General features: G+C 50.4%; 1 protein-coding gene and 1 long non-coding RNA gene across 2 annotated transcripts; one reads left to right on the top strand and one right to left on the bottom strand.

Moving 5' to 3' along the window:
• The first annotated feature begins 32 nt into the window (after positions 1 to 32).
• Positions 33 to 25790, top strand: STOM (stomatin). The gene is made up of 7 exons (XM_077913138.1): positions 33 to 193; positions 11909 to 12012; positions 13108 to 13180; positions 14167 to 14249; positions 17621 to 17824; positions 19248 to 19382; positions 23789 to 25790. The coding sequence occupies exons 1-7, from the start codon at positions 133 to 135 to the stop codon at positions 23981 to 23983; spliced, it is 855 nt and encodes a 284-aa protein (XP_077769264.1). The 5' UTR covers positions 33 to 132; the 3' UTR covers positions 23984 to 25790.
• LOC144322777 (uncharacterized) lies at positions 13080 to 18671 on the bottom strand. The gene is made up of 2 exons (XR_013388430.1): positions 17387 to 18671; positions 13080 to 14422 (listed from the first exon to the last, which is right to left on the bottom strand). It is a non-coding gene; the product is annotated as an uncharacterized LOC144322777 (long non-coding RNA).
• Positions 25791 to 27750: the final 1960 nt, after the last annotated feature.

Below are 27750 nucleotides of genomic sequence, written 5' to 3'. Positions count from 1 at the left end.
CGCCGATTGGCCGGGCCGCGCGGGGGGCGGGGCCGCAGCCTGGGTCTGGGCCCCGGGTCTCCGCCGAGCATTCCTCGCGGCAGCGGCTCTTGCTTCGGGCCCGGGCGGGAGAGCGGCGCCTGCGGCTCGGACATGGCTGAGAAGCGGCACCCGGGGGACGTCGAGGCCCGGCGGCTCCCCGACTCCTTCAAGGGTGAGCCCCGCGCCGCCGCCCCCGCCCATCCCCCCGCGGATCCCAGCTCGTCGCCGCTGCTTGGAGCTCCGGGGACGCGGAGGAGCGGGGAGGGGGGCGGGCGCGCTCCGAGGGGCGCGGGGGGGGGGACCGACGCCCTGGCGGCCGCTCGTTGCTCCCGCGGGGCCGGCGCCGTTATCCCGGGGCTCGCGTGTGGCCGGAGATGCTTCGGGGCCGCGGCCCTCCCCGCCCCACCCCTCCTGCACCGGCGCCCCCTCCCGGGAGACCCCCATCTCCGGGACTGAGAACCCCCCAGCCGCACCCCTGCCGGCCGCACGTCCCGCGCACGGCTGGCCCCTGAGGCTTTGCCCCCAGCCCTCCCCGCCCCACCTCTCCTGCACCGGCGCCCCCCGGAGACCCCCATCTTCGGGACTGAGAACCCCCCGCCCCACCCCTGCAGGCGGCACATCCCGGGCAGGGCTGGCCCCTGAGGTTTTGCCCCCAGCCCTCCCCGCCCCACCTCTCCTGCACCGGCGCCCCCCGGAGACCCCCATCTTCGGGACTGAGAACCCCCCGCCCCACCCCTGCAGGCGGCACTTCCCGGGCAGGGCTGGCCTCCCGCGCAGCAGCCTGTGTTCATGGGAGAAGAGAGGCTCTTTCAGGCAAGCTCCACGTCCCCCTCATCCTGTCCTCCCTCCACTCCCTTGTCCTAGGGACCTGCCTCTGGGCTTTTGTTTCTCACTAGGAATTCTTTGAAGTGCTCCCTCCCTACTGGGGCCTTCCCTGGCCTGAAGGCAGAAACCTTGAGTGGCTCCGGAGGGGACCGGAGACCCTTGAGAGGGCTACCCCCTGAACCTCCGTGGCCACCTCCGTGGGTGGGGTGGGGGGGTCGGGTTCCAATGGGGAGGTGACAAGCCTCCCAGGGGTGCTGCTTCCTGCCCAGGGGCTCCGAGCGATCCAAAGGAGTTCTGTCCAAGGATGCAATTTCAGACTGGATGACCTTTTAGAGGGGCTGGGGGAGCATTTCCAGGGCCCCACAAAGAACACTGTATTGGACTTAACTATTCTGATTAGTTGTAAAGCCAGCCTCTAATAGAAGTCCCATTTCCTTTGCCCAGCCATCCTTCCCAGGAGCATCAAAAGAATTATCCCTCAAAATTATCCCTGCTAAGCACATTGGAGAGTAAACAAACTTCCCAAGTCAGTAGTGAATCAGGAAGGACAGATTTGAAGAAATTGCTACTCCAAGAGGTTGACGTACTTCAGCGTCACACAGTTTATAAGTAATGGAGCCATATTTTATTTTATTTTATTAAGATTTTATTTATTTATTCATAAGAGACAGAGAGAGAGAGACAGGCAGAGACAGGCAGAGGCAGAAGCAGGCTCCACGCAGGGAGGCCCACGTGGGACTCCATCCCGGGTCTCCAGGGTCACGCCCCAGGCTGAAGGGAGACACTAAACCGCTGGGCCACCCGGGCGTCCCTGGAGCCGTATTTAAAATCTGCCTTTGACTGACTCTAAAACTCGCGTCCATCTCTGTCATAGTTGGTTCTTAGCCTAGACAGGAAGGTGCGTGAGCTACTTACCTCTGTGCCCTGACCTGGCAGGAGACTGGGACCTTGAAGACAGTTTTGGCAGTTTGGTGAAAGCAGTGGGAAATCTGTTTGCAGAAGTTCGTTGGGAATACACATGATCTATTATTTATACTTAATATCCCTTTAGTTGTTTTTTCATGGTCACAGACCAGTTGTCACTTCTAAGTTCTTTTTCTTGGTTCTATGATTAATTTTTCTAGACAGTTACTTTCAGAATCTAATAAAAACTTTGTGCTCCTCAGAAAATTAAACATACAAATCTTTGCTTAGTCTAGGTCACTTTTTTTTTTAAATATCAACCTTTGAGATGCAACACTAGTAGGAAAGCCATTACTAGAATTTATTAAATAGAATGTATTGAGTGCTTGCCCTGGGTCAAACACAGCCTAAGTGCTTTACAAACATTATCTAATTGCAGCCGTGTAACAGCTCCACAAGGTAAACATTATCCACCATTTTACAGCAAGGGGACTGGGTCTCAGTAGAAAAATCACACGTGTGTGTGCTCCAGAGCTGGGTTTCAAACCTGGGCTATGTGATTTTCCACATTCCCTATCTTAGAGCTACCTCCAAACAAGGAACCCATCAGACATGGATGGTGAGAGACAACAGAGAAAGCCCGAAGGAACCTAGCTTCTATCCAGACCTCTTGAATAAGGCGGCTTCTGCAGGAAACAGTGGAATATAAAAGCCCAAACTGTCTTTTTATGATTTTGCTGACAGTCTCAGGAATGTAAATATGACCAAACCTAGGGCAAGACTACTTTTTCTTAAAGCCAGTACATTCCCTTTGTAATGAAATGATGGAGGTGGATTGCAAAGAAATGTATTATAATTAAGAGACACGTCAACAGAATATATCCCTTTGGGAGAATGCCTGAAAATAAGCAGAATCAAGGGACTGATTTGTTTATTACAGTTGTTACAGCTGATCGGACTGGGGAGAACTTTGTAACTTCTTTAATAATTAATCTGAGTCAAACCATCAATGGTCATAAATTAACTCAAACCAATGACCAAGTCTAGTGAAGCTGGCGTGTGTGTGTGTGTGTATGCACTTGAGTATATATAGTTGATTAAGTAGGTTCCTTATTATGTGTGTTCTTATTACAGATAGACTAATTGGGTTAATATTATCTTGATAAAGGAATTACAGTTGTCACAATAATACATTTTGAAGTGTGGAAAGGAAAAAAGAGATTACAGTCTATTGAGAAAAGGAAGTATGTGCCAATTCTCCTTCCTCCACTCTTTTTGAATCTTTATTCTCTGCGACTGGTGAAGAAACTTAAACCCCAGGCATTTAGCCTGACATTTCGGTAGATGCAAGCAATCAAGTTATCTGTTGTAAAGTCTCAGACAATAAAAATTACACCAACTTTGTTCAGTTGTGAGCGCACTAATGGTAAGATGGTACAGTGTAGTGAAATGAGAGTGGAATTCACAATTCAAGGATCTGAACTGAGCTCCCCGTTCCACCCACTACTACCTGGGTCACCTTAGGCACGTCTCCACCTTCCGCGTCCATGTCCCCGTCACCGTCGTGGGTGTCCTCTTACTGCCGTAACTGCCTCCCAAGGCTTCAAGAATCAAAGGAGAAAATTTATGTGAATGTACTTTTGAAACATTAAAATGTCAACTATTAAGATATTTGTGAATGGGGAAAACAAAGAATGAAGTTAACAGTGACTGTTCAGAAAACCTAGTAATTCTGCAGGGAATTTAAATTTATGGACAAAACAGTTGTATGCAAGACAGTCCAAGAAGGTTTAGAACTTTTTTGTCCTGCTCAAATGTAGTCTGTTTCTCCTCCAGAGATGGAGTCCCCAGGCAGGTTGTTAGTCTTGATGTTTTCTCTGCGGTGTTTAGGTCCCAGAGGGCAAGTCACTTTACTAAAAAGTTTATGCCTGTAAATTATATCAATATGATCTTTAGGCTGTGATAAAAAAAAAAAAAAGCTCCTATTTTTTGAATGCTTCCTGAGGGCTTTTGTATGAGAGAAGTATTGTTCTTTTCCCTCATTTTACTCCTGAGAAATGTTAGTGGTAGAGTTGGAATCGGATCCCGGAACCCTGAGCTCTTAGCCACCGCCTAGCTTCTTAACCTCAATTAAAAACTGAGCATCTTACGATTTAGTTTCCATATGCTTCTGTCGGCGCCCACTCCCACCTTTTTTTAAAGTAAGCGCTATGCCTAGTGTGGAGCTTGAATCCATGACTCCGAGATCAAGAGTTGCATGTTTTACTGACCAAGCCAGCCAGGCGCCCCTGATTTTTAGTTAAAATGATGTTGCCCTCCAAAGACTTTAATGAGAAAAACCTAATTGTAGATATTTAAGATGTCCAAATAAATGAGCAGGGGGCGGGGAAACAATGGAAGAAGTAGGAGGGTTTGGTTGTCTTAATATATTTCAGGTCTAATCTAAATTTAATTAATATAATAACAGGAAATTGCTTTTCTCCCAATTTTTCAGACTATAACTGTTTCTATCTTTCCATCATGGGCGATACTCCGTCCATACGTATTCATTCTGACCGCTGCTTTGGGAAAGGATGATTCTAAAGTGTATTCAACAATTATTTACTTGGCAGATGCTTTTTGAGTACCTGTTATGCTCTAGCCATCTACAGTATTCGCTCTTCACACTTACCCTCTGAGGAGCAACTCCTGTTAGCCCTATTTTTAAGTGAGTAGCCTAAAGCACAGAAGGTTAAGATATTCTCAAGATCATACAGATAATAAGTGGCAGAGCCAGCTTTGAAGTCATGATGCTATATTGTTTTAAGAAGACCAAAACCTATGGGGTAGATGGACCTTGAATAAGGTAATTACAAGAATGATAAATATGTTTTTAGAGAGGGAAGGTGTTTTAGGCAATTAGGAGAGGGGGGCCTATTTAAGACTCAAGGAGTTTAAATTTAAAATTACTCATGACACCCTCACCCCTTTTTCCTCCTGCTTTGTGGCTTGTAAACCAGTTGAGTGAAGGAGAGCTACAGAAAATTCCCCAAGATGCTTAGGAAACAAAATAATAACACTTCTTTAATTTCCTTGCTCTTTTTGAGCTAGGCAAAGGACTCCCTTTATTTCAACTTGTATTGGAAATCTTTCTTAAAAGGGTTTGTCCCTTCCCTTTTTCTAGTATCTCGTGGCAAACACATTTTATGATTCAGATCCCATAATGCTTGACCAAGGTTGTTTCTTTTGATCCAATATTTGTAGCCCTCAATATATGTTTATAATACGGAGGAAAAGGTACCATCCCCAGCCATGGCTCCTAACGTGATACCTTCTGGCCTGCAGCCACTCCAGCCCAGAGAAGAATTTCTTCCCTACAGGTTTAAGGGCAAGAGCATTCGAAAAACTATAACCCACACCTACTTAAAATAATCATTTAAAAGATGGGTTATAGTGTGTGCTTGTCTGCTTTGAAAGCCTCTGCCCAAATGAACTGCAAGTTGTGATCTTCAATAACCAACATTTTTTTCAACATACATTTATTGAGCTCCTACTGTGTGCTGAGCTCTGCCCCTCTCACTCCACCTGGTATCATTTCTCTCTGTAGTGTGCTGCTGCATTTTTGTTTCTCTCTTGACTTTTTTCTCCATTTCTTTTTTTTTTTTTAAGATTCTATTTATTTATTCTTGAGAGACCCAGAGAGAGAGGCAGAGACACAGGCAGAGGGAGAAGCAGGCTCCTTGGGGGGAGCCCAATGTGGGACTCGATCCCAGGACCCCAGGATCATGTCCTGAGCTGAAGGCAGACGCTCAACCACTGAGCCACCCTGGCTGCCCCTCCATTTCTTTTCTTATCTTTTCTTTTCTTCTTTTCTTTTTCTCTTCTTTTATTGTTTCTTTCCATTCTTTGTCTTGCTTTTAAAATTCCAATCATTTGAAAAACTCATAGTAAAGTTTTGATTTATTGGAATAGGTCATTATTAATGAAATAGGTCTTCCATCCTTTTGCCTGTTTCCACCTTCAATGTTTACTCAATCAGGTCTTTTAAAGCCCTTGTTTCAAAATGACTAAAGGAGAGAGAAACTGAGGATCTGGAAACTGTAGCCTTACTTGAAACACTGAAACCTCAACTGTATTCTATAACTCAATAAAGCTCTCCTTAAACAGGTTAATGTATGGGGAAAAAAAAGAGATAGCTGGGTGCAGGGATGAGGCAAAGGGCCTGTGGACCAGATCTGGCTTACTGCCTATTTTTCTATGGCCCAGAAGCTACAAATAGTTTTTATATTTATAAGGTTTTTGGGTTTTTTTTTTCAAAATAGAATATTTTGTTACGCATGAAATTCAGATGTCAGTATCCATAAATTTTACTGGAACCCAGCCGCCCACCCATGTGTGTACAGTCTGTGGCTGCTTCTGCAATACAACAGCAGTTGCAACAGACTCTATGGCCTACATAGCTAAATTTTTTTCTGACCCTTTACAGGAAAAATGTGGAAATCCTGAAACGGAATCTCTGAGGAAGGGTAGTAGTGACCCAAAAAAACATTTATATCCTTAATATTTATACCGTCCAGAAAAGTTCAACAATTGCCAAGGCTTTTCATTTCACCCTACTGTTGCCCTGTAAGCAGTGCTGTTAGGACCATACTGTTAGAATGTTTTTGAGACCAAATTCCTAGGCCTCTTATCTCTCCCCACCAAACAGCAGTGTTTTTGGCAATGCACGAAAATATGAAGTGCTTCACTTGCATTCTGGGAAAGGAGAAGGAAAAGACTGTCCTTAAATGTTGCTATTCAGGTATTGCAATAATGCTTGGGCTCATCTTTTTTCTTTTTGTGCGTAATATGCACACAACTCTGAGTTAGATGTTGTGTAAGACCTTTCTGGCCTTTCCCTGAAGAGGAAATCTAATCTTTTGAACTTTGGAATAAAATCTCAATGATAAATGGAATTTATTATTGCACATGATTTCCAGTAGTGCCAAGTTCAGTAGACTTTTTAGTTAATCAGCTGATACTGTATCAGTAACGACATGTAGTGCTCTGAAATTATGCCTGTTATCCTCTTGAAAAGATTATTTTATTGCGTTTTTGGATCCCAACCCAACAAAAATTACTGTACAACTTTTTTTTTTCATTTCTTTCATGATTTTGTGTGTTTTCTTCTGTCTCATCTCAGAAAGTCTTTTGCTTTATTACTTTGGGACTCAAGAGGGATATTTCATACCTACTTTGCAGATTTTTTGTGAATATTAGGAAGAAGTTATATAAGGAATCCGCTTGTGATAGGCGTTCCATAAACGGTTATTATTAATAATAATAAAAGACACCTCCAGAATGAGAGAAATTTAAGAATTGTACAATTTCACCTTTTCAGCAAAATTAGTTTACACAATAAAGATGCATGGAAATTTTGCTAAGCATATATGCAATACAGCAGAGTTTCTATTTCAGAAAACTTGACACAACCTAAATGTTCATTAAGTTCATGGAACAATGAAATATTATTCAACTTTTAATAGTAAAGAATATGTACTGACCTGAAAAGATGTTCACAATATAGGGGGAAAGCAGATTTAAAATTATTATGTATATCATTTCATTAAAAAAAAAAAGGATAGGAAAGGTTTAAAGGACATGTAGCAAGGCAGAAAATAATTGCCTTCTAGAGATAATGAAAGCATAGATAATTTTTTAAAAATTTATTTAGCTGTAATTTCTAATTTTCATAGGGACTATATTTTGCTTTTTTTCCCCTCTCTCTTAAAATAAGAGAAAAAAGCAATGTCTTTTAAAATTTATATCAGTTCCCTGGAGATAAGTCTAATTTGAATATTCCGTTAAACAGTGTTGATGTATAAACATAGCCATTTTCAAAACCTTGCTTTTGGATAGTTAAAAATTTAATGCAGTTTTCAGAAGAGTTGGTAGTAGAAAACAAAGCAAAACATGGACAAGTCGTATTTACAAGCAAGTATCATAGGGTCACTAATCTTTAGGAGTGTTCCCACCCAGCAAAGTGTCAAGAATATCAACCACAATATCTCAGGAATGCTGATTGCTCAGTATTTGTCCTTCACCTCATATAGCTGGTAGGGAGGATTCAATCTTCAAGGTAATGACTGAGAAACGAAGGAAATGAATTTCGTGAGATTTGGGGGAGTAACCGGGAATTTCTCTTTGGCCTGTTAGTGGTAGATGACTCAGTGTCCTAAGAGTAAGCCTCACCTCTCTGAGGAATGTGCTTTGTACACCTTTATGAGCTATAACCAGGTGAGGAAGCACTTCATGGGCCTAGAAGGGGAGAGAATTACATGGAATGGTGCCATCCCCAGTGTATACATTGATTATTTCTAGCGGAACGTTTGAGAAGGGAAAGACCGAGCCCAGTTTTCAGGATATGCACCTCATTTCTTGTTGATCTTCATTTGTAATCCCACGTATTCATTCGGGGCTTTCAAAAAACACCGCATCACCATGGGAACTGAGCACATGCACACATGTGCACACACACAGGAAAAAATACTGGCTGGGATAGGAGAAGAGTAAGGAACATCGCTGCCCTCAGAGAGCATATAGTCTGATGTGTTCAGGACACAGCTATGTGCGTTGCCTGGAGGTAGGGGGCTGGGGGCAGGACTTTAGAAAGTGCCAGGTGCTGTCAGGGAAGTATCTGGCCGCTCTGTGCCTTGTTTGGAATCCATTTCACTTTGGAAGCCTAGACCTGAGCCTGGTCACCAGCCTTGAGACTGTTTTTGCTAAAAATAGGCACAGCTGGAATTAAGAGGCCTTCCTTTGCAGGAACATCAGATTTCATTCTCAGAACGCCTACCATGCTTTCCCAGTTTGGATACTGTCATGAGAAAATGCTCCAAATATGAAAACGTCTTTCATGAACATTTTTTAATTCAGAGGCAAAGGGCTGAAGGAATAAATTGACTTAGAACATGGGCTCATAGGATGACCTATGTTTGAATCTCCGGTCCTCCTCCATCATGTGGTCTTGGGAAAGCTTCCTTGCTTCACTTAACCTCATTTGTAAAATAGAATTAAAAATACTTGGGGCAGGGACCCCAAATGGGTGGCTCAGTTGGTTAGGTGTCTGCTTTTGGCTGAGGTCATAACCTTGGGTCCTGGGATCGAGCACCGCAGCAGGCTCTCCGCTCAGGGGGGAGCCTACTTCTCCCTCTCCTTCTGTGGCTCCCCCTGCTTGTGTTTTTTCTCTCTCTCAAACAAAATCTTTAAAAAAAAAACAAACAATACTTCACAAGACTTTGCAAAGAGTAAGAGAGATACACACCTAAAGCAGTTGAATAACAAACCATCTACAAGTGCCTGCTGTGATGTCATCAGTCGCGATGATGCCTGGTGGAGCCTTCTGCACAAGCAGCATGGTGGCCTTGCTTAGTGTATCCTCTTAGTAAATATGTCGATGACCCCACAGCTCCAGGAGATCAACTTAGAGCACTTTTTTTTAAAAAAAAGATTTTATTTATTTATTCATGAGAGAGAGGTAGGCAGAGGGAGAAGCAGGCTCCATGCAGGGAGCCCGACATGGGACTCGATCCTGGGACTCCAGGGGCCTGCTCTGGGCCGAAGGCAGCGCTAAACCACTGAGCCCCCCGGGCTGCCCACTTAGAGCACTTTTATTCAAGTGTGTGTACCACGTTTACCTCGCACGATGACACAGGATCAGAAACCACAGTCATTTGTAGCATTTCTGGTCTTCGTCCTGTAGTTTCCGAGCACTTGACCTGGAGGCCAGCTTGTGTTCCCTTTGCTCCCATGCTCTCAGCCTGAATTCTGCTCATTTCTTGGCATGCCGTGGATTCCAGGGCCCGCCTCCCTGCCATCTTTGCCTTTCCGAGCCATAACAACTGCCCAGCCTACCTCCTCCCCTCTTGCAGTCTCCCTCTCATTATTAAAACAGCCCCTAGAAATATTCCAGAAGCTTCATTGGTTGATAAGAAAAGTGATCGTATCCCTTGGCCTTTTCAGCGCCTCTGCCCTCCACAGAGAGGAAAAACAAACTAAAAATGAGGAAGACCCTGGTTGCAGAAGGTGGAAAATGCAATCCAGGAAATGATGGTTTCCCAGGATGGGAAAGGCAGTCCCTGGCCACCTGCTCACCACCTGAGAGCAAGTCCAGATGCTGCTCCCAGAGACTCTCTTAGGAAAGGAAATTGGTAGAATTTCTGGCCCTTGAGAAGAGGTTTGAGGTTGAATCAATACATACATTAAAAACAAAGGGAAGAGGCAAGACCATGAAGAAAAAAAGTTGTATGGGACAGAAAAAAATGAATTTGACATCCCTGCACGGCTTAGCTTGGAGTCCATTTGCATATTCATGAGATGTAAATTTGATGGTGACCTAACCAAAATTATTTTTTTTAAGTATTTTTTTTCAATTTTTATTTATTTATGATAGTCACAGAGAGAGAGAGACAGAGACAGAGACACAGGCCGAGGGAGAAGCAGGCTCCATGCACCGGGAGCCCGATGTGGGATTCGATCCCGGGTCTCCAGGATCGCGCCCTGGGCCAAAGGCAGGCGCCAAACCGCTGCGCCACCCAGGGATCCCTTAACCAAAATTATGTAATTAGAAGGATGGATATATTTATGGGGTGGGGGGCGAAGCTAAATCTGCTTCCATAGCAGAAAGTAAGTTATGTTCAAAATGGAGAAGGCAACAAGTAGCAACAGCAGCATGTTTCTTAGAAACATGGACGCATCCACCCAAACACTCGGCCAACAGAGCAGGTGCCTTTGAGGAGAGGAAAACTGGAAGAGGTAAGCGGGGGACTGCTCTCTTTTTAAATTAATCTTGCAGAATTTCAGGACTTTTTAAACTTCATGCAAGTATAGCTGATAAAACATTAAAACACATCAAGTACAGATGCAGGGCGCCTGGGTGGCTCAGTCGGTTAAGCAGCTGCCTTCAGCTCAGGTCATGATCCCGGGGTCCTGGGATCGAGCCCCAGGTCGGGCTCCCTGCTCGGCGGGGAGTCTGCTTCTCCCTCTGCTTTCCCTTTTGCTTTCTCTCTTTCTCAGATCTTCAAACGCACGCACACACGGGCATAGCAAGCAAGGCAAAAAAGGGAGGTGCGAGTAACGGGAGAAAAATAGGTCACAGATCTTATTCCTAAAAATGTGTGTGGTTTGGAAGAATATTCATCACCTCTGGATTGAATAATTTCCCCCTCTTTATAACTTTTCTGAATTTCTTGCATCAGGAAGGTGTTCCCTTCCTAATAAGACAAAGAGCTATGTCGTGTTGCAGGAAAGGAAGCAGCTAGGAAAGGGAGAGGAGAACTAGGTACAAAGATGATTAGGACGCCTTGTTCACGATTGTGAGAAATCCGAGGCAATGTGTCTAATCATCAGGAAAAGGATAATAAACTGTGGTGCACGTGCCCAGGTAAACAGGCCAGTCATCTTTAGCTAAGCCGCGCTTTCAGCGTAAATGCTCTCGGCCTCCCTTCCCCATCCTTTGGCTGCCTTCCCTGACAGGTCCGTCGCCCAGAAGCCCCTGACACCCACCGCCGTCACCTACCTGCCCTGCCCCCCGTCCCGCTGTCCCCACTGTGAGTGGCCCCTACTCGTCTTTTCAAAATGCTCTGAACAGGTCTACCTGTACGTGTACCACCTAATAGGATAATTACCTGTCCCGCCCACTGACCTTTATCCTTCCTTCCAGCCAGGACCCAGTCTTACTTCTATTACTTCAGTGCAGAGCACAAGGCATAGTAAACATTAAGTGCCTAATAAATGTTTGCCAGATAAAAATAACGGGGACGGGGCGCCCGGGTGGCTCTGGGTGAAGCATCTGCCCTTGGCTCAGGTCATGATCTCGGGGTCCCGGGACCCAGCCCCGCATCAGCCTCTGCTGGAGGGGGGGGTCTGCTTCTCCCTCTGCCCTCTACCTGCTTTGCCAGCTCACTCACTCGCTCTCATAAATAAACTATTTTTTAAAAAGTCCTGGGGGAAATCTTTGTCCTGTAAAGTAGATTAGAAAAAGTAGCGCCTGCACTTCAGGTTTATCCCAAGAATTAGGTGGGAAAATCCATGTAAAACAGCTAGTACGACGCCAAGCACAGGGGCGTCCGTGACAGAGGATGGGGGGACGGCAGAACTGCTGCGAACGGGGACAGGAGCTATGTATTTTCTGTTTCTGCAGATAGCCCCAGTACGGGCCTTGGACCTTGTGGCTGGATTTTGGTGGCTGTGTCGTTCCTGTTCACGGTCATAACCTTCCCAGTGTCAGTATGGATGTGCATAAAGGTAAAGAATACGTCGCTTGCATCTGCGAGTTAGGTCAGCCGCTAACCTCACAAGCCCACGTAGTGCGTGTGGAAAAGAGAGACCTCCTGGCCTGTGATGCTTTCTCCTTCATCTCTCCCTTGGAAAATTCACTCTAGTCGCCTGCTGTGGTGGAATTTTAGGACTTCCTTTCAGCCACTCTCCAGGCAGTCCTCCTGGGTTAAAGCAAGGGTCACCTTCTGGAATCTGAGGCCAGGCCTGTGGGGTGGCCCCGTGCAGTCAGGACGCCGAGGTTTGCAACCAGCTCCATTGTTCACCGTGTGACCTTTGCCATGTTTTTGCCATGTTTCCTCCCTGTAAAATGGGAGGAAGTAACAACACCCACTTTATAGGGCCGTTGTGAGGATTAAATGATCTATCTAATCATACTTATCCCAATGCCTGGCATATGGTTAAGTGTCCCCCCCCCCCTTGCTGGTTATTTTCTCCATAAAGTTATTAATACTTTGATAAATGACTATTATTTACATATTCCTCACATATGCTGCCAAGAATTTTCAGATCCGTTTATTATTACTATTATTTAAGGAATCAGGAAGCAAAACTATATAGAAAATTTAGTTCCGTTTTTGAGTTTTTTTCTGTATTAACAACACATGAGTAACTGAATGTTAGCGGCTGAAGAGTAAAGTTAGGGATTTGCTCCTCTATACTACCCTATACTTCCACAAGTTTTATACAGTGAAGAGCAATTGCTTTTATAATCAATTTAAAAAACTAGTAAATACATACTATGGTAATTAAACATTGGACATGTTGTTTGTACGTACTGTCTAGATTTTACTTTATTTTTTTTTTTTTACGTTTTTTGTGTTTAAGTGATCCCTATGCCCAGCATGGGGCTCGAACTCACAACCCCGAGATCAAGAGTCGTGTGGCCTAAAAGATGGAGGCAGCCGGGCACCCTGATACTGTTTGGATCTTAGAGAAAAAAATAAAGTAGAGGAATCTAACCCGTTTAGAGCCAAATAAATATTTAAGAGCCATAGATGAATGTACAGTGTATATGAATATGTGTACTCTTCATGTTATGTTATTATTTGTGTTTTAATCTAGATCATAAAGGAATATGAAAGAGCCATCATCTTTAGACTGGGTCGCATTTTACAAGGAGGAGCCAAAGGACCTGGTCAGTACTAGGATTCTGGGTTCTTGGCCTGGGGACCGGATTCTTCGTCTAGTTGATGCGAATTCCCTTATGAGGGTCCCTTATCTGTTGACTTAGAAAAGACTAACAATAGCGGTGGTGCGGGCCAGCCGTGCCGCAGTCACCCTTTCCTTCCCGTGGCTCCCCTCCCCTTCCCAGCCAGCTGATAAGATTATTTTAGGCCAAGAATAGCTGCAGCCCTGGAAGTCTGAGCATGAGAATGCTACTCGCGGAAGGCTTTCTAGATTTGATTCTTTCTGCCTTATATTTGGCAAATGTCCCTTCAGCGCCTGCTGTATTCCAGGCTCTGGAAATCCAAGGGAGCCTAGAGTAGCGCTCCTGCCCTCAGGGATCTTGCCGTCTAGTGGGTACCAACAGGGTGCGGTTGCATCCCACGGGACAGGTACTACGATCGAGTAATTGCAAGTAGCTGTGGACGCCAGGGACAAGGGCCAGACCCCGACTAGTAGGATGAGACCAGGCTTTGGAGGGGTCCCCTTGGCTGAATCTTGAGGCATGGAGCAGTGTTCCCCGCAGAAGGGGTGCCTCGTGCAGGGCAGGTAGAGGGGAGTAAGGCGGCCCGGGACCTGCAGCCAGCCCAGCCCAGCGAGAGCGTGGAGCTCGAGGAGGGGCGCCGGGGCAGGCCACGCGGGACCTCGAGCCACGGTCGGGCTCATAGTTCAGAAAAGGCTGCTGTGCTTGTGGCCGGGAACAGGCGCCCTGGGAGGGATGCCAGAGGACGTAGGACGACTTGGGAAGGATCGCACTGGCCTAGGTGACCAGACGACCAGCGGCAGTGGAGCAAGGAAGTGTCCGCCCCACCCCCCCGGCGGCCGCAGGTTGGGGGAGAGTAAGGGCGAGGGCAGCGAGGCCAACGGGCTCCTTTCAGCTGGTCACGTTGATTCTGGGGGAGTGGACGGGTGCCTGGGTGCTGCTCTCTCCATAATGCCCGTGTTTCTTCGTCGCAGGCTTGTTTTTTATTCTCCCGTGCACCGACAGCTTCATCAAGGTGGACATGAGAACGATTTCATTTGACATCCCTCCTCAGGAGGTAAGGCGGTCTTGGCAGAAGCAGACAAGTCAGCGTCGTGCGTGAGAGGAGCTGGCGGAGAGAGGAGCGGGGCGCGGTGCTACGCACAGGCTCAGAGCTGTGTGCGGTCACCGTTTTCTAGCTGCGGGACTTGGAGCAAGTTCCTTAACCTCTCTCTGCCTCAGTTTCCTCATCTGCAAAATAGAGGTTTTATGTATCTATTTTAAATATTTTATTTATTTATTTGAGAGAGACAAAGCACAGAGGAGGGGTGGGAGGGAGAAGCAGGCTCCCCGCTGAGCAGGAGCTGGAGGCAGGACTCGATCCCAGGACCCCGGGATCATGACCGGAGCCAAAGGTAGACACTTAACCAACTGAGCCACCCAAACGCCCCTAAAATAGAGGTTGTAATAGCAGGACCTGCCTCATAAGGTTCTGGTGAGGACTGCCTGAGACATCAGATGGCCAGTGCCTAGAACAGGGGCTGATAAATCTTAAGTGACATGTAAGTGCTTATGATTATCAGGAGTAGCGTAATGTTACCCTAAGTGTGACGTCGGCATGATCATATTTGTCATCATTTTTACGGCCACATTTCTCTACTATGGGTTTCTGATAGGAAATCTAGCTCAATATAATACTCTTCTTCGGGTTCTTGATTTTATTCTAGATGAACTGGTTAGAAGCCAAAGACTTGGGAGCTTCTCATTTGGCACTTTAGATAAAGCATATAATGTTTTATAATCATAATTAGTCCGTGCTCTTAATAACGCACTTGGAACTCACAGCAGGGGACCCCGGGGGGCTCAGCGGGTGGGCGTCTGCCTTGGGCCCAGGGAGTGACCCCCGCGTCCCGGGATCGAGTCCCACGTCGGGCTCCCTGTGAGGAGCCTGCTTCTCCATCTGCCTGTGTCTCGGCCTCTCTCTCTGGGTCTCTCATGAATAAATAAATAAAATCTTTCAAAATACAAACAACAAGAACAACAACAACAACAAAAAAAAACAAGCTCACAGTAGGATCCCTGAGAAGCTTTGGCTGCTGTGGGGCACAGGGATTGGCACCAGGCCCCGTGGCCACAGTGGCAGAGCCGGGCCCCGTGTTCGGCTCCATACTAACCGCGGTCCGTGTTGGCTCCTTGTGGCTCGTGACGGAGCCACAGCCCTGCTGGGCTGCGTGTCCAGGGGCATCATGACCATTGCAGATGGGAAGCCTGATGGCAGGGGGACGGGAGGGACGGGAGACGTCTGTCAAGTGTGTGCTGGCCAAGGGCCCGCTCTTGTCCCCGGATCTGGGAGCGGCGCGGGCACGTCCCTGCGGGCCCAGGGCTGGTGGGTGGCCGTGGCACCGTAGGACCCGCACGGACGCGGGACGCTGGGGATCACTCTCCCACGAGAACAAGGCTAAGCTGGCCCGTGTTCTCTGCATGTCTTCCTGTGTTTCGGAGAAGATGGCCTCCGAGGAGCCCCGCAGGGGGGCTGGGGGCCCTGGCGCCCTCCTGTCGCCGCCTTCCCGCGGCTCCCTTGTCCCCTGAGCTGAGCGGGGCGGGCAGGCCTTTTCCCGACGCCCCGTGAACTTTAGGAAGGGAGAGAAATGCTCCACCCACCATAAACGGGCAGAGAGGCCACAGCTTTGGAAAGCTCTGGCCGTCCCAGAAATTGTTTACAAATGATACACATTTTCTAAAAAAAAAAAAAATGATACACATTTTCTTACCACATCCTGGGAAATAATGAATTTTCACACAAGACGGTAACACAGTAGAAGTATTTTTTAAAGATCAGGAAAAAAAGATGAGTGCTGCCCTGCCGGGCGGGCACAGTGCCGTGCGACCCCGCTGCCATCCCCGCTGCCGACCCTGCTACCGTCCCCGCTGCCGTCCCTGCTGCCGTCCCCGCTGCCGTCCCCACAGCTCTGCACCTCACAGGAGCTGCGGCATCCACAGGACCTTCGCCGTCACAGCAGCTCGCGTAGGCTTGGCCGCTGTCGTTAGCCTCGTCTCACGATGAGGGCACCCGGGCAAGTGCTCTGAGAGCCCCTCTGCGGTCACCAGGGGAGGAGGTTCGCGGGACAGCTCAGGTTCCTGACCCTCCCTGCACGCTCTGCATCAATCCCTGCGTCCCTAGGGTCGCCCCTCAGTCAGCCTCGTTGACTCACTGCAGGCGGTCTCGCCAGGACAGAATGCCCTCCGGACGCGCAGGGCAGAGGGGCAGGTGGCGGTGGGCAGCGCGGCACGTGGGACGGTGCACAGGGCGGAGCGTCGAGCCTGCTCCTTAGGGAAGCTCCACGGGGAGACGCCCCTGCAGTGGGGCGTGTGGGGCACAGACGTGAGGACACTGGGGAAAGCGCGGGACGGGACCGTGGTGGGAGCTTGTGGGCCCTACACCTGGTCCCGCGTGGAGCGCGGCCTCGGCCGGGCCGGTGCCCCGTGGGCCACACTGCCTGCTGCCCTGGGCCAGGTACGAGAGGCACGGACGCGCTCGTCCCCGAAGCGTTCTTAGGCAGCGCGCTGTAAAACACGCTTTTACCTCGATCGCACCCTCTAACCGCGTCCCCGTTCACTCTCTGTTCCACTTTGCTGGGCCCCTTAGGCAGAGTCCGTCCCCTGAGGCTCGGCTGCGTGCCACGCCGTCCTCCCTGCCTTGGATACTCGCACCCCCCTCAACATTGCTTCTTCCTTCGGGCGTAGCTCAGGTGTCCCCCTGCCACCCACTGCTGTCCCTCCTTTGTCCATAAAGGCTCCCTTGATGCCCCCCCCCGCCTGCTGCTGAATGGTGTCTCAATATTTGTTGAATGATTGAATTACCAGCACCGATCAATAAGTGAATGGGCCTTGTTAAAATTCTAAAGGCATCGTTAGCTTTCTGAGTCCATTTGGGCTGCTGTAGCCAAATCCCGTACGCTGGGTGGGTCACAAATAACTAAAATTTACAGCTCCCGGTCCTGGAGGCTGGAATCCAAGGTCACGTGCCAGCAGGCTCAGCGGCTGCGTGGGGCGGGGTGGGGGGGGGGGCTGCGTCCCGGGTCATAGAGGACCCAGGTTCAAGCCTCATGAGCCAGTCACATCCCAAAGGCCCCACCTCCTCACGCCATCACATTAGGGGTCAGGTTTCTGCCTCTGAATTTCGAGAGAACACAACATTCAGCCAGTAGCACTTACCAAAGAAAATCAGCCGCTGTTTTAAGATGTTCTGCAGAAGAACATTCCTTACAGTTCAATCAAAGAAGGATTTGGGGCACTGGGGAGGCTCAGTCGGTTGGGCGTCCTGGGACGGAGTCCTGCCTCGGGCTCCCCGCTCCTCCTACTATCTCATGAATAAATAAATAAAATATTTTTAAAAAATTAAAGAAGGGGCTGGTTGGCAGACGTAGCATCGCGTTCTTTCCGCCGCAGATCCTCACCAAGGATTCGGTGACCATTAGCGTGGACGGCGTGGTCTACTACCGCGTCCAGAACGCGACCCTGGCCGTGGCCAACATCACCAACGCCGACTCCGCGACCCGTCTCTTGGCACAGACGACTCTGAGGAACGTCCTGGGCACCAAGAACCTTTCTCAGATCCTCTCAGACAGAGAAGAAATCGCACATAACATGCAGGTGAGGCCCCCCCCCCGGGCTGTCAGTCGCCGGAAATTCAAGACGAAGCCCAAGGGTTAGTGATTGTTTGACGACTTTTGACAAATGCCAGTTGGGGGCTCGCAGGCCAAGCTTCTCTCTTCGCGGGGAGGTTTTCTCAAACTTGATGGAAGGGAATATTTTCTGTGCAGACAGCTCGTGGGTTAACAGCTCGGCTGCATGCATGATTTTTTTTTTTAATTCCCCTTCAGTGTGTGTGTTTTTTTTTCCCCTAGAATTAGTACTGATTTTTGTCTTTAGCACGATAGTTCCAGGGTCGTCCCGTAGGACAAGACCATGCGGGTGTGGTTAATGCTGTATTCTCCGCGCAAGGCCCAGGACTTCCCTTGCCCCTCGTCTGCTTTCCAGTCTTTTTTGAGTAATAGATCATGAATCAAGCCTGACTTGTTCCAAAAAGATAAAGTACGAAAATCCAAGATCTTTGTTATTTGTATAAATGTCATCGTGTGAAATCTATCACCTGGTGCCCGCAATGACCGCAGGGAATGGAAGCTGCGGTTTTGTTCCTCCCACCGTAGAGGAACGCGGTTGAGCTGGAGGAAGTAGGATGGGGACGCGGGGCCCTGGGGGCCGGTGGCGGGCGGCTCGCTGTTCTGGTCGCGGACCTCGGACGCGGCCATGCCGTCCGCTCGTGATGCGCTGCACGGTTAAGGAGTCGCAGGAGACATGAAAACAAGCCATCACGGTCCGGCCCTTTTAGGAAATAAAAGTTGGCCGACCCCTGCTTGAACTTCGTAGCAATAGAGTCAGGATCAGCTCCCCGACCGCCACCCGCCCTCCTGCGGCCTTGCTTCCCGCAGAGGACGCCTACCTGCTGCCCCTCTGCACCCCCCGCCCCCCTGGCCCCTCTGCCCCCCTCTGCCTGCCTTGGGCCCCCTCTGCCCCCCTCTGCCCCCTCCACCCCTTCCACCCCCCTCTGCCCCCCTCTACTCCCCTCTGCCCCCCTCTGCCCCTCTGCACCCCTCTACCCCTCCTGCCCCCTCTGCCCCCCTCTGCCCTCTCTGCCCTCTCTGCTCCCTCTGGGCCCCCTCTACCCCTCTGCCCCCTCTGCCCCCCTCCACCTCCCTCTGCCTCCCTCTACTCCCCTCTGCCCCCCTCTTCCCCCTCTGTCCCCCTCTGGGCCCTCTCTGTCCCCCCTGGGCCCCCTGTGCCCCCCTGTGCCCCCTCTGCCCCCCCTCTGCCCTCTCTGCCCCCCTCTGCCCCCTCTGCCGCTCTGGCCCCTCTGCCCCCCTCTGCCCCTCTGCCCCCCTCTGCCCCGCTCTACCCCCCCTCCGCCCCCCTCTGCCCCCCTCTGGCCCAGCGCCCCGCCCCTCCCCAGCCCGGGACCTGCCCCAGCCGCCGGTGGGCTCGACCCTGCATCGTCGCCGGCCTTCTCTCCTACCAGTGCACCCTGGACGACGCCACTGACGACTGGGGAATCAAGGTGGAGCGCGTGGAGATCAAGGACGTGAAGCTGCCCGTGCAGCTGCAGAGAGCCATGGCCGCGGAGGCAGAGGCGTCCCGGGAGGCCCGCGCCAAGGTAGGCTCCCTCGCCTTTCCCTTTCTTTCCTTCCTTCTTTTCTTTTGTTCTTTGCCCTTTCTTTCTTTCTCTCTGTAGTTTTTCCTATTGAGTTTTCTTTTTAATTGCAAAACAGTGAAATGTTGTTACAAAAGTGGAAGTAGCCCTGGAGTGTTGGGTCAGGCTGACAGCCTCCCTGTAGCTTCAAGCCACATCCCCCTGGGACCGCCCCATGACCGTGCGAGACGGGCTCGTCTGACCGTCTGACCGAGGGGGAGGGCGGTCTGCTGCGGTTACCCAAGCGGGTGCGCTCACGGCTCCCGTCGCCCCACGACTTCCTGGGAGCGCAGCGTGCAGCAGAGCAGCCCATCCCTCTGCGGCTCGGGGCCCCATATTTTACGTTCCCAGGCCCCCGCCAAGCACAAACTAACAGTTCTGACTTCAGAGCCACTGGGCGATCCCATCAGTGTGCTTACCATTCACTCTTCCCCCCTTTTAAAAAAGATTTTATTTATTTATTCATGAGAGACACAGAGAGAGGCAGAGACACAGGCAGAGGGAGAAGCAGGCTCCATGCACCGGGAGCCCGACGCGGGACTCGATCCCGGGTCTCCAGGATCACGCCCTGGGCCAAAGGCAGTGCTAAGCCCTGAGCCACCAGGGCTGCCCTGATTTTTCTTTTTTTTTAAGTGATCTCTACACCCAGTGGGTGGCTTGAACATCACAACCCCACGATCAAGAGTCACACGCTCTACTGACCCAGCCAGCCACGTGTCCCACCTTCCCTATTTTTGTCTCCTCTTTCTCTTTTCTCAGGATCTTCTTCCTTCTTACTGTTCCCTCTTCCTCTCTGTCCTCATAACTTTTTTTTTTCCACTCCTCTTTCTCTGATGTCTATTTTTTCCCCTCTTTCTTGTCATTACCACCTCTGGAGCCCGCATGGGTGCATGCTCCCAGTGAGAGGTATCAAGGAAATATCGATCAACCTAACCCAGGAAAGAGGCTCTCTGGAGCTACGGGGATATCTCACCAAACCCAAGGTTGGGAAGTAGCGTCGTCTCCCCACGACTGTCAGGGGCCACAGTGCAGTCCAGCCCGAAGGAAACTAATCATTCCGTTTCCTGGGCCCCACCTCACTGCTGACAGCTTGAGGGCGGAGGGCCTGACTCCAGTTCAGCACGCCTTCCCCATGGAACACTAACCAGGACCACCAGCCTTGATCCCACATTCACGCAGGGAGATTTTCTTTAGCAAACGTTTGGTTAAAAGATCAAAGTCAGGGCAGCCTGGGTGACTCAGCGGTTTAGGGCCTCCCTTCAGCCCAGGGCATGACCCTGGGGTCCTGGGATTGAGTCCCGAGAAGGGCTCCCCGCACGGAGCCTGCTTCTCCCTCTGCCTGTGTCTCTGCCTCTCTCTCTCTCTCTGGGTCTCTTATAAGTGAATAAATAAAATCTTTTTAAAAAAAGTCTAAGTCGGATATTAATAAGGTCCCACAGCCCCTTGCTTGTGAATAGGTGGAGGCAGAGGGTCAGTTCTCAGAGGAGGAGTTGCTGTGGGCTTGACTGATCTACCGAGATGCAAGGAGCAAACCAGTCTGTTGTTTTGCTGGAAAATAGTAGTAGCCAGAGAGGACTGAGGCAGAACCAGGCCCTCTAGGAGGATGCCCTTTAAGCCACGGGGTGGGCACTGTAATTTCTTAGCCAGCACTGAATAGAATAGTAGCTCATTCGACACACTGTACCCAGAATCTTCTACCAGCCAGAATGGTTAGGTTTTCCTAATGAGATAATTGAGATCCTGAGGACAACCTGGTGATCCCGCAGAGCCCTCGGTTGCTGTCTCTCAAAGTCACGTTTCGAAGACCGAGTGGGATTTCTGGTGACGCTAAACATCCCCGACTCTAATCTAGTTAGTATTTGGAAGGTCGGGAATTGCTTTTCCGTACAACCTAGCATTAACCCCCAGCGCCATTGCTAAGCCGTATTGACTAGAACTTAGGATACACAGATGACCTCGAATGTCAGAGCCCAAGTGGTCCTCAGAGACTATCCTCTGAAGGTGACAAATAACCTGGCCCAGATGCTGCCCCCCCAGCCTCCTATTCCCCTGCCAGTAATTAACCGCAGCATTGTTTTCCACTGAGCTTAGACTTGACCTCAGAAACCTTCTGCTGTGTTCCAGGTAACAAGCCTCAACTGCTTGGAATGGCCCTAAAAATAAAACTTGTTTGCCATCCCCCTGTTCAGATGAAAAAATTGAAGCCCAGAAAACTTATGTGATTTCCTCAAGGTCACACAGTTGATTATTGGCGGTAGAAACTAAAATTCCCCTCTGCTCCTCACTATCCCCTCTGGGCTTTCTGTGATAGACTCAGCCTCCGTGCAAGTGTCCGCACCAGCTAGGAAAGAGAATTTCTTACAACAGCGGGAAGACGTAGAGGAAGCCGGTTGGAATGTTGAATTACTGCACCTCCATTTGGATGAGACTGTAGGGACCTTCTAGAATAGTCTTGTGGACCTGGGCAGTGACTGTCTTTAAGACTACGGCAAACGGGATCTCCGGGTGGGTCAACGGTTTAGCGTCTGCCTTCAGCCCAGGGCGTGACCCCGGGGTCCTGGGATCGAGTCCCGCATTGGGCTCCCTGCATGGAGCCTGCTTCTCCCTCTCCCTGGGTCTCTGCCTCTCTCTGTGTCTCTCATGAATAAATAAAATAAAATCTTTTTTTTAAAAAAAAAAAGAAAGATTAGGGCAAAGACATAGAATCACAAGGAGTCTCTCTCCTCTGTAAAATACGGTAAGTAACCCTGCACCGACCATAAGGCCATCTGTTCAAAATCCTATGTTCAGGTTCTCATGGAAAATAGGGAGTCTGTTTCTTCAACATATGAGCTGTGAAGGAAAAGGGTAGGAGAGCCTGTGGATTAAGAGACTTCAGAGAGAAATTCCTCAAGCTAATTAGCCATCGGGGAGATGCAGTCAGATCACAAGCAGATGCTGCACTAGGCGTCCACCAGAATGGCTTCAAAAAAAAAAAAAAAAGGAGGAGAAAGAAAAGTACCGAGTGTGGGTGAGAGAGGAACTGTGCTCGCATTCTGCTGGTGAGACCGTAAGTTTGGTGCCTCCGCTTTGGAAAACCGCCTGGCAGTGTGTGCACTCGTGTGTTTACCAAAAGGCCCGCACTAGAAGGTTCACAGCAGTACCGTGTATTGCCCCAAACTGGAAACTGCCTACGTGTTCCAGGTGGTTGCAAGGATAAAATTAGCTTTATTCACGCGAAGGAAAAACCATACAAGGAAGAGAATGAACGTACGAGTGCTCGCAGACGTGCTTTGGGGGAAAGGAGCCAGGCACAGAGGAGGACGGCGCCTGCCGCAAGCTGGACAGTGTGTTAGCTGGGCCTCTTCTTCAAGTTTTTAGACCAGCTCTTATGCCCTTGAGATGCAATCCCTTTCACACTTACATCCTCCCTCATTTCCTTTCTTAAAACTCTCAGAAGAGCGCCCGGCACGGGCTTTCAGGTTCGTATTCCCAGGCCTGGTCACCTATTAATTGAGAGGGTGGAGGACAGACGTGTGGATCCCCGTTGTCTGCGCTCCTCGGCCAGTCTGCCGGGGCTCCCCAAGGACCAACAGACCAACCCCTCGTACCTGAAAACGCCCGGCTCTCCAGGGATGGTCTGTCGGTCCGAGGGGTTGATCAACACGGGTTTGCTGGGCAGACGCCCCACGCCCCACAAGCAGCTCGCTTTCCCTCCATGGCCTGGGCTTGGGGACAGCCCCGCAGATGCTGCCTCCACACCGTGCCTGCCTGCTGGGTCTGGCCTCCCGGCCGAGAGACCAAGAGACGGATGGGAGGAGAGGAGATAGCCTTGCAGCTGGTCTGTGTCCAGACCAGGGGGAAGAAACCTCCAGACCATGTCCTTATTGGACACGAGATGACATGGAAGAAGCCAGAGCCGGTGCTCTCGGGGCAGGAGCTTGTTTCTGCACGCTGTATGCACGCGCCTGCCCTGGAGCGCAGTTACCGGAGTCACGTCGAGTGCACCTGGCACCTGCCCCGCCTCACGCACCTCGGTGGGACGTGTTGGTTATCTTAAGAAATTACGGTTTTTATCCTCTAAACTGAGGGCCTCTCTCAGTCATACCACATCCCCGCCCCCCGTCTCAACCCCTGCACCGTATTTCAAATTGTCCCTCCGCCCAGTTCCCCGCGGCGTGTGAGAAGGGCCACAGTGCAGGAGGACGGAGGCCTTGATCTCCGGCAAGTCAGGTGCAGGAGGAAGGACGTGCGGAGACTGGGCACCTGGAAGGGATTTCCTTAACGCTGCCTTGGTCGCTCCTGGAACGTTTCGTGTCCATACCTGTTTGACGTCTGTCGCGCGACAGCCACCTTCTAGAGGTTGACCACTCCCGTGTCCTGTTCCGTAGGTCATTGCAGCCGAGGGAGAAATGAACGCATCCAGGGCCCTGAAGGAAGCCTCCATGGTCATCACCGAGTCCCCTGCGGCCCTTCAGCTGCGGTACCTGCAGACTCTGACCACCATCGCCGCGGAGAAGAACTCCACCATCGTCTTCCCCCTGCCCATTGACATGCTGCAAGGCATTGTGGGGGCGAAGAAGTGAGCCCCAGAGGCCAACAGAGATGCGCCCTTCCCGGCCAGGGTAGGGTGGGGACCAAGTTAGCCCTTAAGCCGTATGAAGAGTAGGGAGGGCGAGCCCTTGACTATCCTTCCTCTTTCCTTTTCTGTGTGTTGACTACAAGGTTCTTAGAATGTGTAGCGACCCTAGCAACAAAGATTGTAAGCTTGTAAACACTGAGGAGGGGGCGGGAGGGGACTGGCGACCTCTGGAAGGTAATGTCTTACTCCTTAAAATATTTAAAAGCCCATATATTTAGATCATTACGTAATAGGGTCAGTGCCCCTTCCTCGACCTTTACTGGGCCTCCCGCACCCCCTAGCTGCAGCCAGGCCAGAGGCAAGAAGACCGTGACAAGCACCACTCGACGCCCAGGCCAGACCGTGCTTTGCAGAAAGCAGTGACCAGCCTCTCTGGGCCACACGTGCCTTACTTGCGGGGAATCTTAAGGAAACCTTCCCGCCTCCCGCTTACTTTCTAAACCCAGGCCGTGTTTTAAAAGCATCCTCTCTCGAGAGTAGGCATTTCCTTCCCTGTCCCTGTCCACACCGGACAAAATCAGTGTCAAGATCGGTGAAAAAGATCATCTTCACCCTTGAAAGACTCTTAAACCCACCGTCACAAAGATTATATCCTGTAGGAATAATAGGTTTCTTCTCTTTCCGTTTTTGAAACTTCTTTGAGCCTCTCTAGGACCAAATGATTCCCCTGTGGTCTTTGAAACCAGCTACATACTTATCACAAAAGTGCTTTTTTCCTCACTTTTGCCTATTTTCATATATCTGGTTCTAGGTGGTTTTTGAGCTTTTTAAACGAAACCCGCAAGTTCTATAAACACCTGTTTATATACCCATTTGAATAGCTTAAGGATTAATACTTTTTAAGGACATGTCTTCAGAAAGCCGTTCTATTTTCCTCGACTGCATGCTGTTAACTGTCGCACGCTATGAAATACTTTGGTTGCCCGCCCCGTTCATTGAATACTCTAAGGAATTCACGATATATTGGGCATATTAACAGCCAATGAGCTTGGGAGGACACCGTCAGACCTAGGATATATATAGGGATCTAGGGAGTCTTCTCTATTTGCGGGGTTATCTTCTGTCACCTGTGTCCGTGCTGAGAGAGGAAGTGACCAGCACCCCCCCCCCGCCCCCCGTGAACCATAGTTGTTTCTTTTATGATATTAAGAAGCACCTTCAGTTTTGCAAATGCCCGTGAATCTGAGCAACCTGGCGTTTTCCTGTTGGGTCTGAAAACCTGGCTGGTGGAGGCTCTGGATTCAGCTAGAGAAGCCTTAGGAAGGGCAGCTTCCGCACCCGGCCACCCTTCACATCTATCCTCAGCTCCGGACTGCGGGCGTCCCTTCCCCGCTCCCCCATTTCCAAGCTTAATTTAGGAAACCCTGAGCCACGTACCCGGCTTTGCAGCCGAATTTATTAGGTGTACGTGATGCATTTTGCCTTGGAACCTGAGTTACTCATTTTAAACAATGATCTCTGTTTTTTTGGTGGTGACCAGTGAGGACCAGGAAACAATCCCACATCCTGGCTAAAAATCTCTTCTCGGCTTAGAGGAGTAACAGTGCTTTCTGCTTCTTGGGTTTCCCTGTTTCCAGATACCAAACAGTCTTCACCCCTCTGCCTTGTGGCTTCATAGCCCAATAGGGTGGGATTAAATTGCTTAAGAGGGAGGAAGCATAAGGGGCTGACGGGGAGCGTCGGTGCAAGATCCCTTTCCACGTGGCCTCTCTCTGCAATGCTGTACGTAATAAAGTGTGCACTTTTACTCATTTTCCTTGGTGAGAGTCTGTTTCTGCCTGCATTTGGTGTCTGGGTTTCACTTTTCAGAAGGGGCACGAGAGCCCCTCCCGTCCCGGGCCGGCCACGTCGGCTTCTTCATGTGCTCTCCGCAGGCCAAGAAAGGAGGAGAGGTACATTCGTCCATCTGTTCTCTCTGGTCCAGGCTCCATGGTGCACCTGCTCACATGTCTTCCCTGGGGAGTGGGACCCACGGACACCCCGAACCCTTCGCCGGGTTAATTTCCCTTAGTCCTCACCGTCTGTCACCCAGTGGTCTGTTGCATCCCCAAGGCTTTGCACACTGCCCGGCCCCAAGTCCCCAGCAGACACCTGCTGACCAGCCCAAGGTCTGACACAGGATGCAGAGGCCAGCCTCCATGCACCGGTCACGGCGCTTCACGATGACTCACGTTGCAGATGACAAAATGTAATTTAATTAAACAAAATTTTTTTTGAGATTTTATTTATTTATTCATGAGAGACCCAGAGAGAGAGGCAGAGACACAGGCAGAGGGAGGAGCAGGCTGGGCTGAAGGCAGATGCTCAACCACTGAGCCCCCTGGACGCCCCTGAGGGCAAAAATTATTAGGAAGAGAAACTATGTGGTTGGTGTGGTCTTGTTCTCAATTCATTATTTTGCCTTTGAGAGCAAAAGTCCACGCAAATCAGCGGCCCCAGGCAACTTCCTTTTTCCGAGAGCACCGTGCATGTTAAAGTCCGCAGCCGCCCATGAACTGCAGGTGCCCAGGAACAACTCTGAATGCCGGTAGAGGAACTGCATCCAGGGGCAGGTCTACCTGCAGTTTGTCCCCCTCACAAGTTTCCAGGGTGTGAGCCGCTAGTCTAGCTAGGCCTTCACCTGCCTCAGGGAAGACCCTGGAAGCTCCGAGCTGTAAATGCTGCTCTTGTTTGCATTTGTCAAGTTGATCCTGACCGTGAAAGTGACCCTTTGGGGTAAGTGAGGCAGGTCCAAACCCTTTAGCACAGCGGCTGAGGTGCCCCTGGGTCCTGCCCGCCTCCTGGATGCGAGGACACCTCCTCCGGCCGGGCAGCTATTGCCTGTCCCTGAGCACATCCTGCCTCCTCGTTATTCCCTCTGTACTTGGGGCACGCTCCGCCCGAGAGGGCCCCCCCCATGTCTCACCTGGAGAGTTCCTTCTCTGCTCCCCTTGTCACCTCCTCGATGAAGCAGGCTCTCCGGAGGCCGGGCCCCTGGGGCACCTGTGCTCCCCGGGCCACGTGAGTGAGCAGCAGCTCTGGCAATGGCAGTGTAAACACCCCCCCTCCCCCAAGCTACCATACGAACCTCCACATGGGCTTCCGCAGCCCCGGAACGGGGTCTCCCTCTGTAGCCGGTGGGGATGGGGAGGGCAGTGGCTGGAACAGAGAGGGGGACATGGGGAGGAGAGACCAGAGGATCGACGCAAGGGAGAGGCCTGCCCCGGAGCAGCTCCTCACTCTGGTCGGGAACAACCACGGGGAAAAGGGTTAGAAGCAGCTCATGGAAAAGTCCAAGAGGGACTTGGTGACACCCTGAGCACGAACCGAGATTCAGGGCCCCCGGGGACAGGTGAGGCCCGACCAAGTCTCCACTCCTGCAATCGGGTGTCGGCACGCGGTGTGCACAGCGCTCTCGTTCGCGGGGGCCGGACGGTGGAAACAACGTCCGAGAGCCCACGAGGGACGAACGGACGCCACGTGGCATGTGCACACACGCAGCACAGGTCAGCCACAAGAGGAGCAAAAGTGCGACATTTGCTACAAGATACATGAATCCTGAGAACATCAGGCTACGTGGAATAAGCCAAGCACAGAGGACAAATATTGGGTGAAAAGGCACATTGGTGGAGACAACATCAAATAAAGGTTCGAGAAGCAGACGGGAGGGAGGGACACGGGGTCACGCCTGCGGGCGCAGGTGCGGTGATGACCCCGCAGGCGGATCTCACG

The sequence above is a fragment of the Canis aureus genome, chromosome 10 (assembly GCF_053574225.1).
Source record: "Canis aureus isolate CA01 chromosome 10, VMU_Caureus_v.1.0, whole genome shotgun sequence".
NCBI lineage: Eukaryota > Metazoa > Chordata > Mammalia > Carnivora > Canidae > Canis > Canis aureus.
Note: the sequence above shows the minus strand (reverse complement) of the source record. Positions and strands in the feature narration are given on the sequence as shown.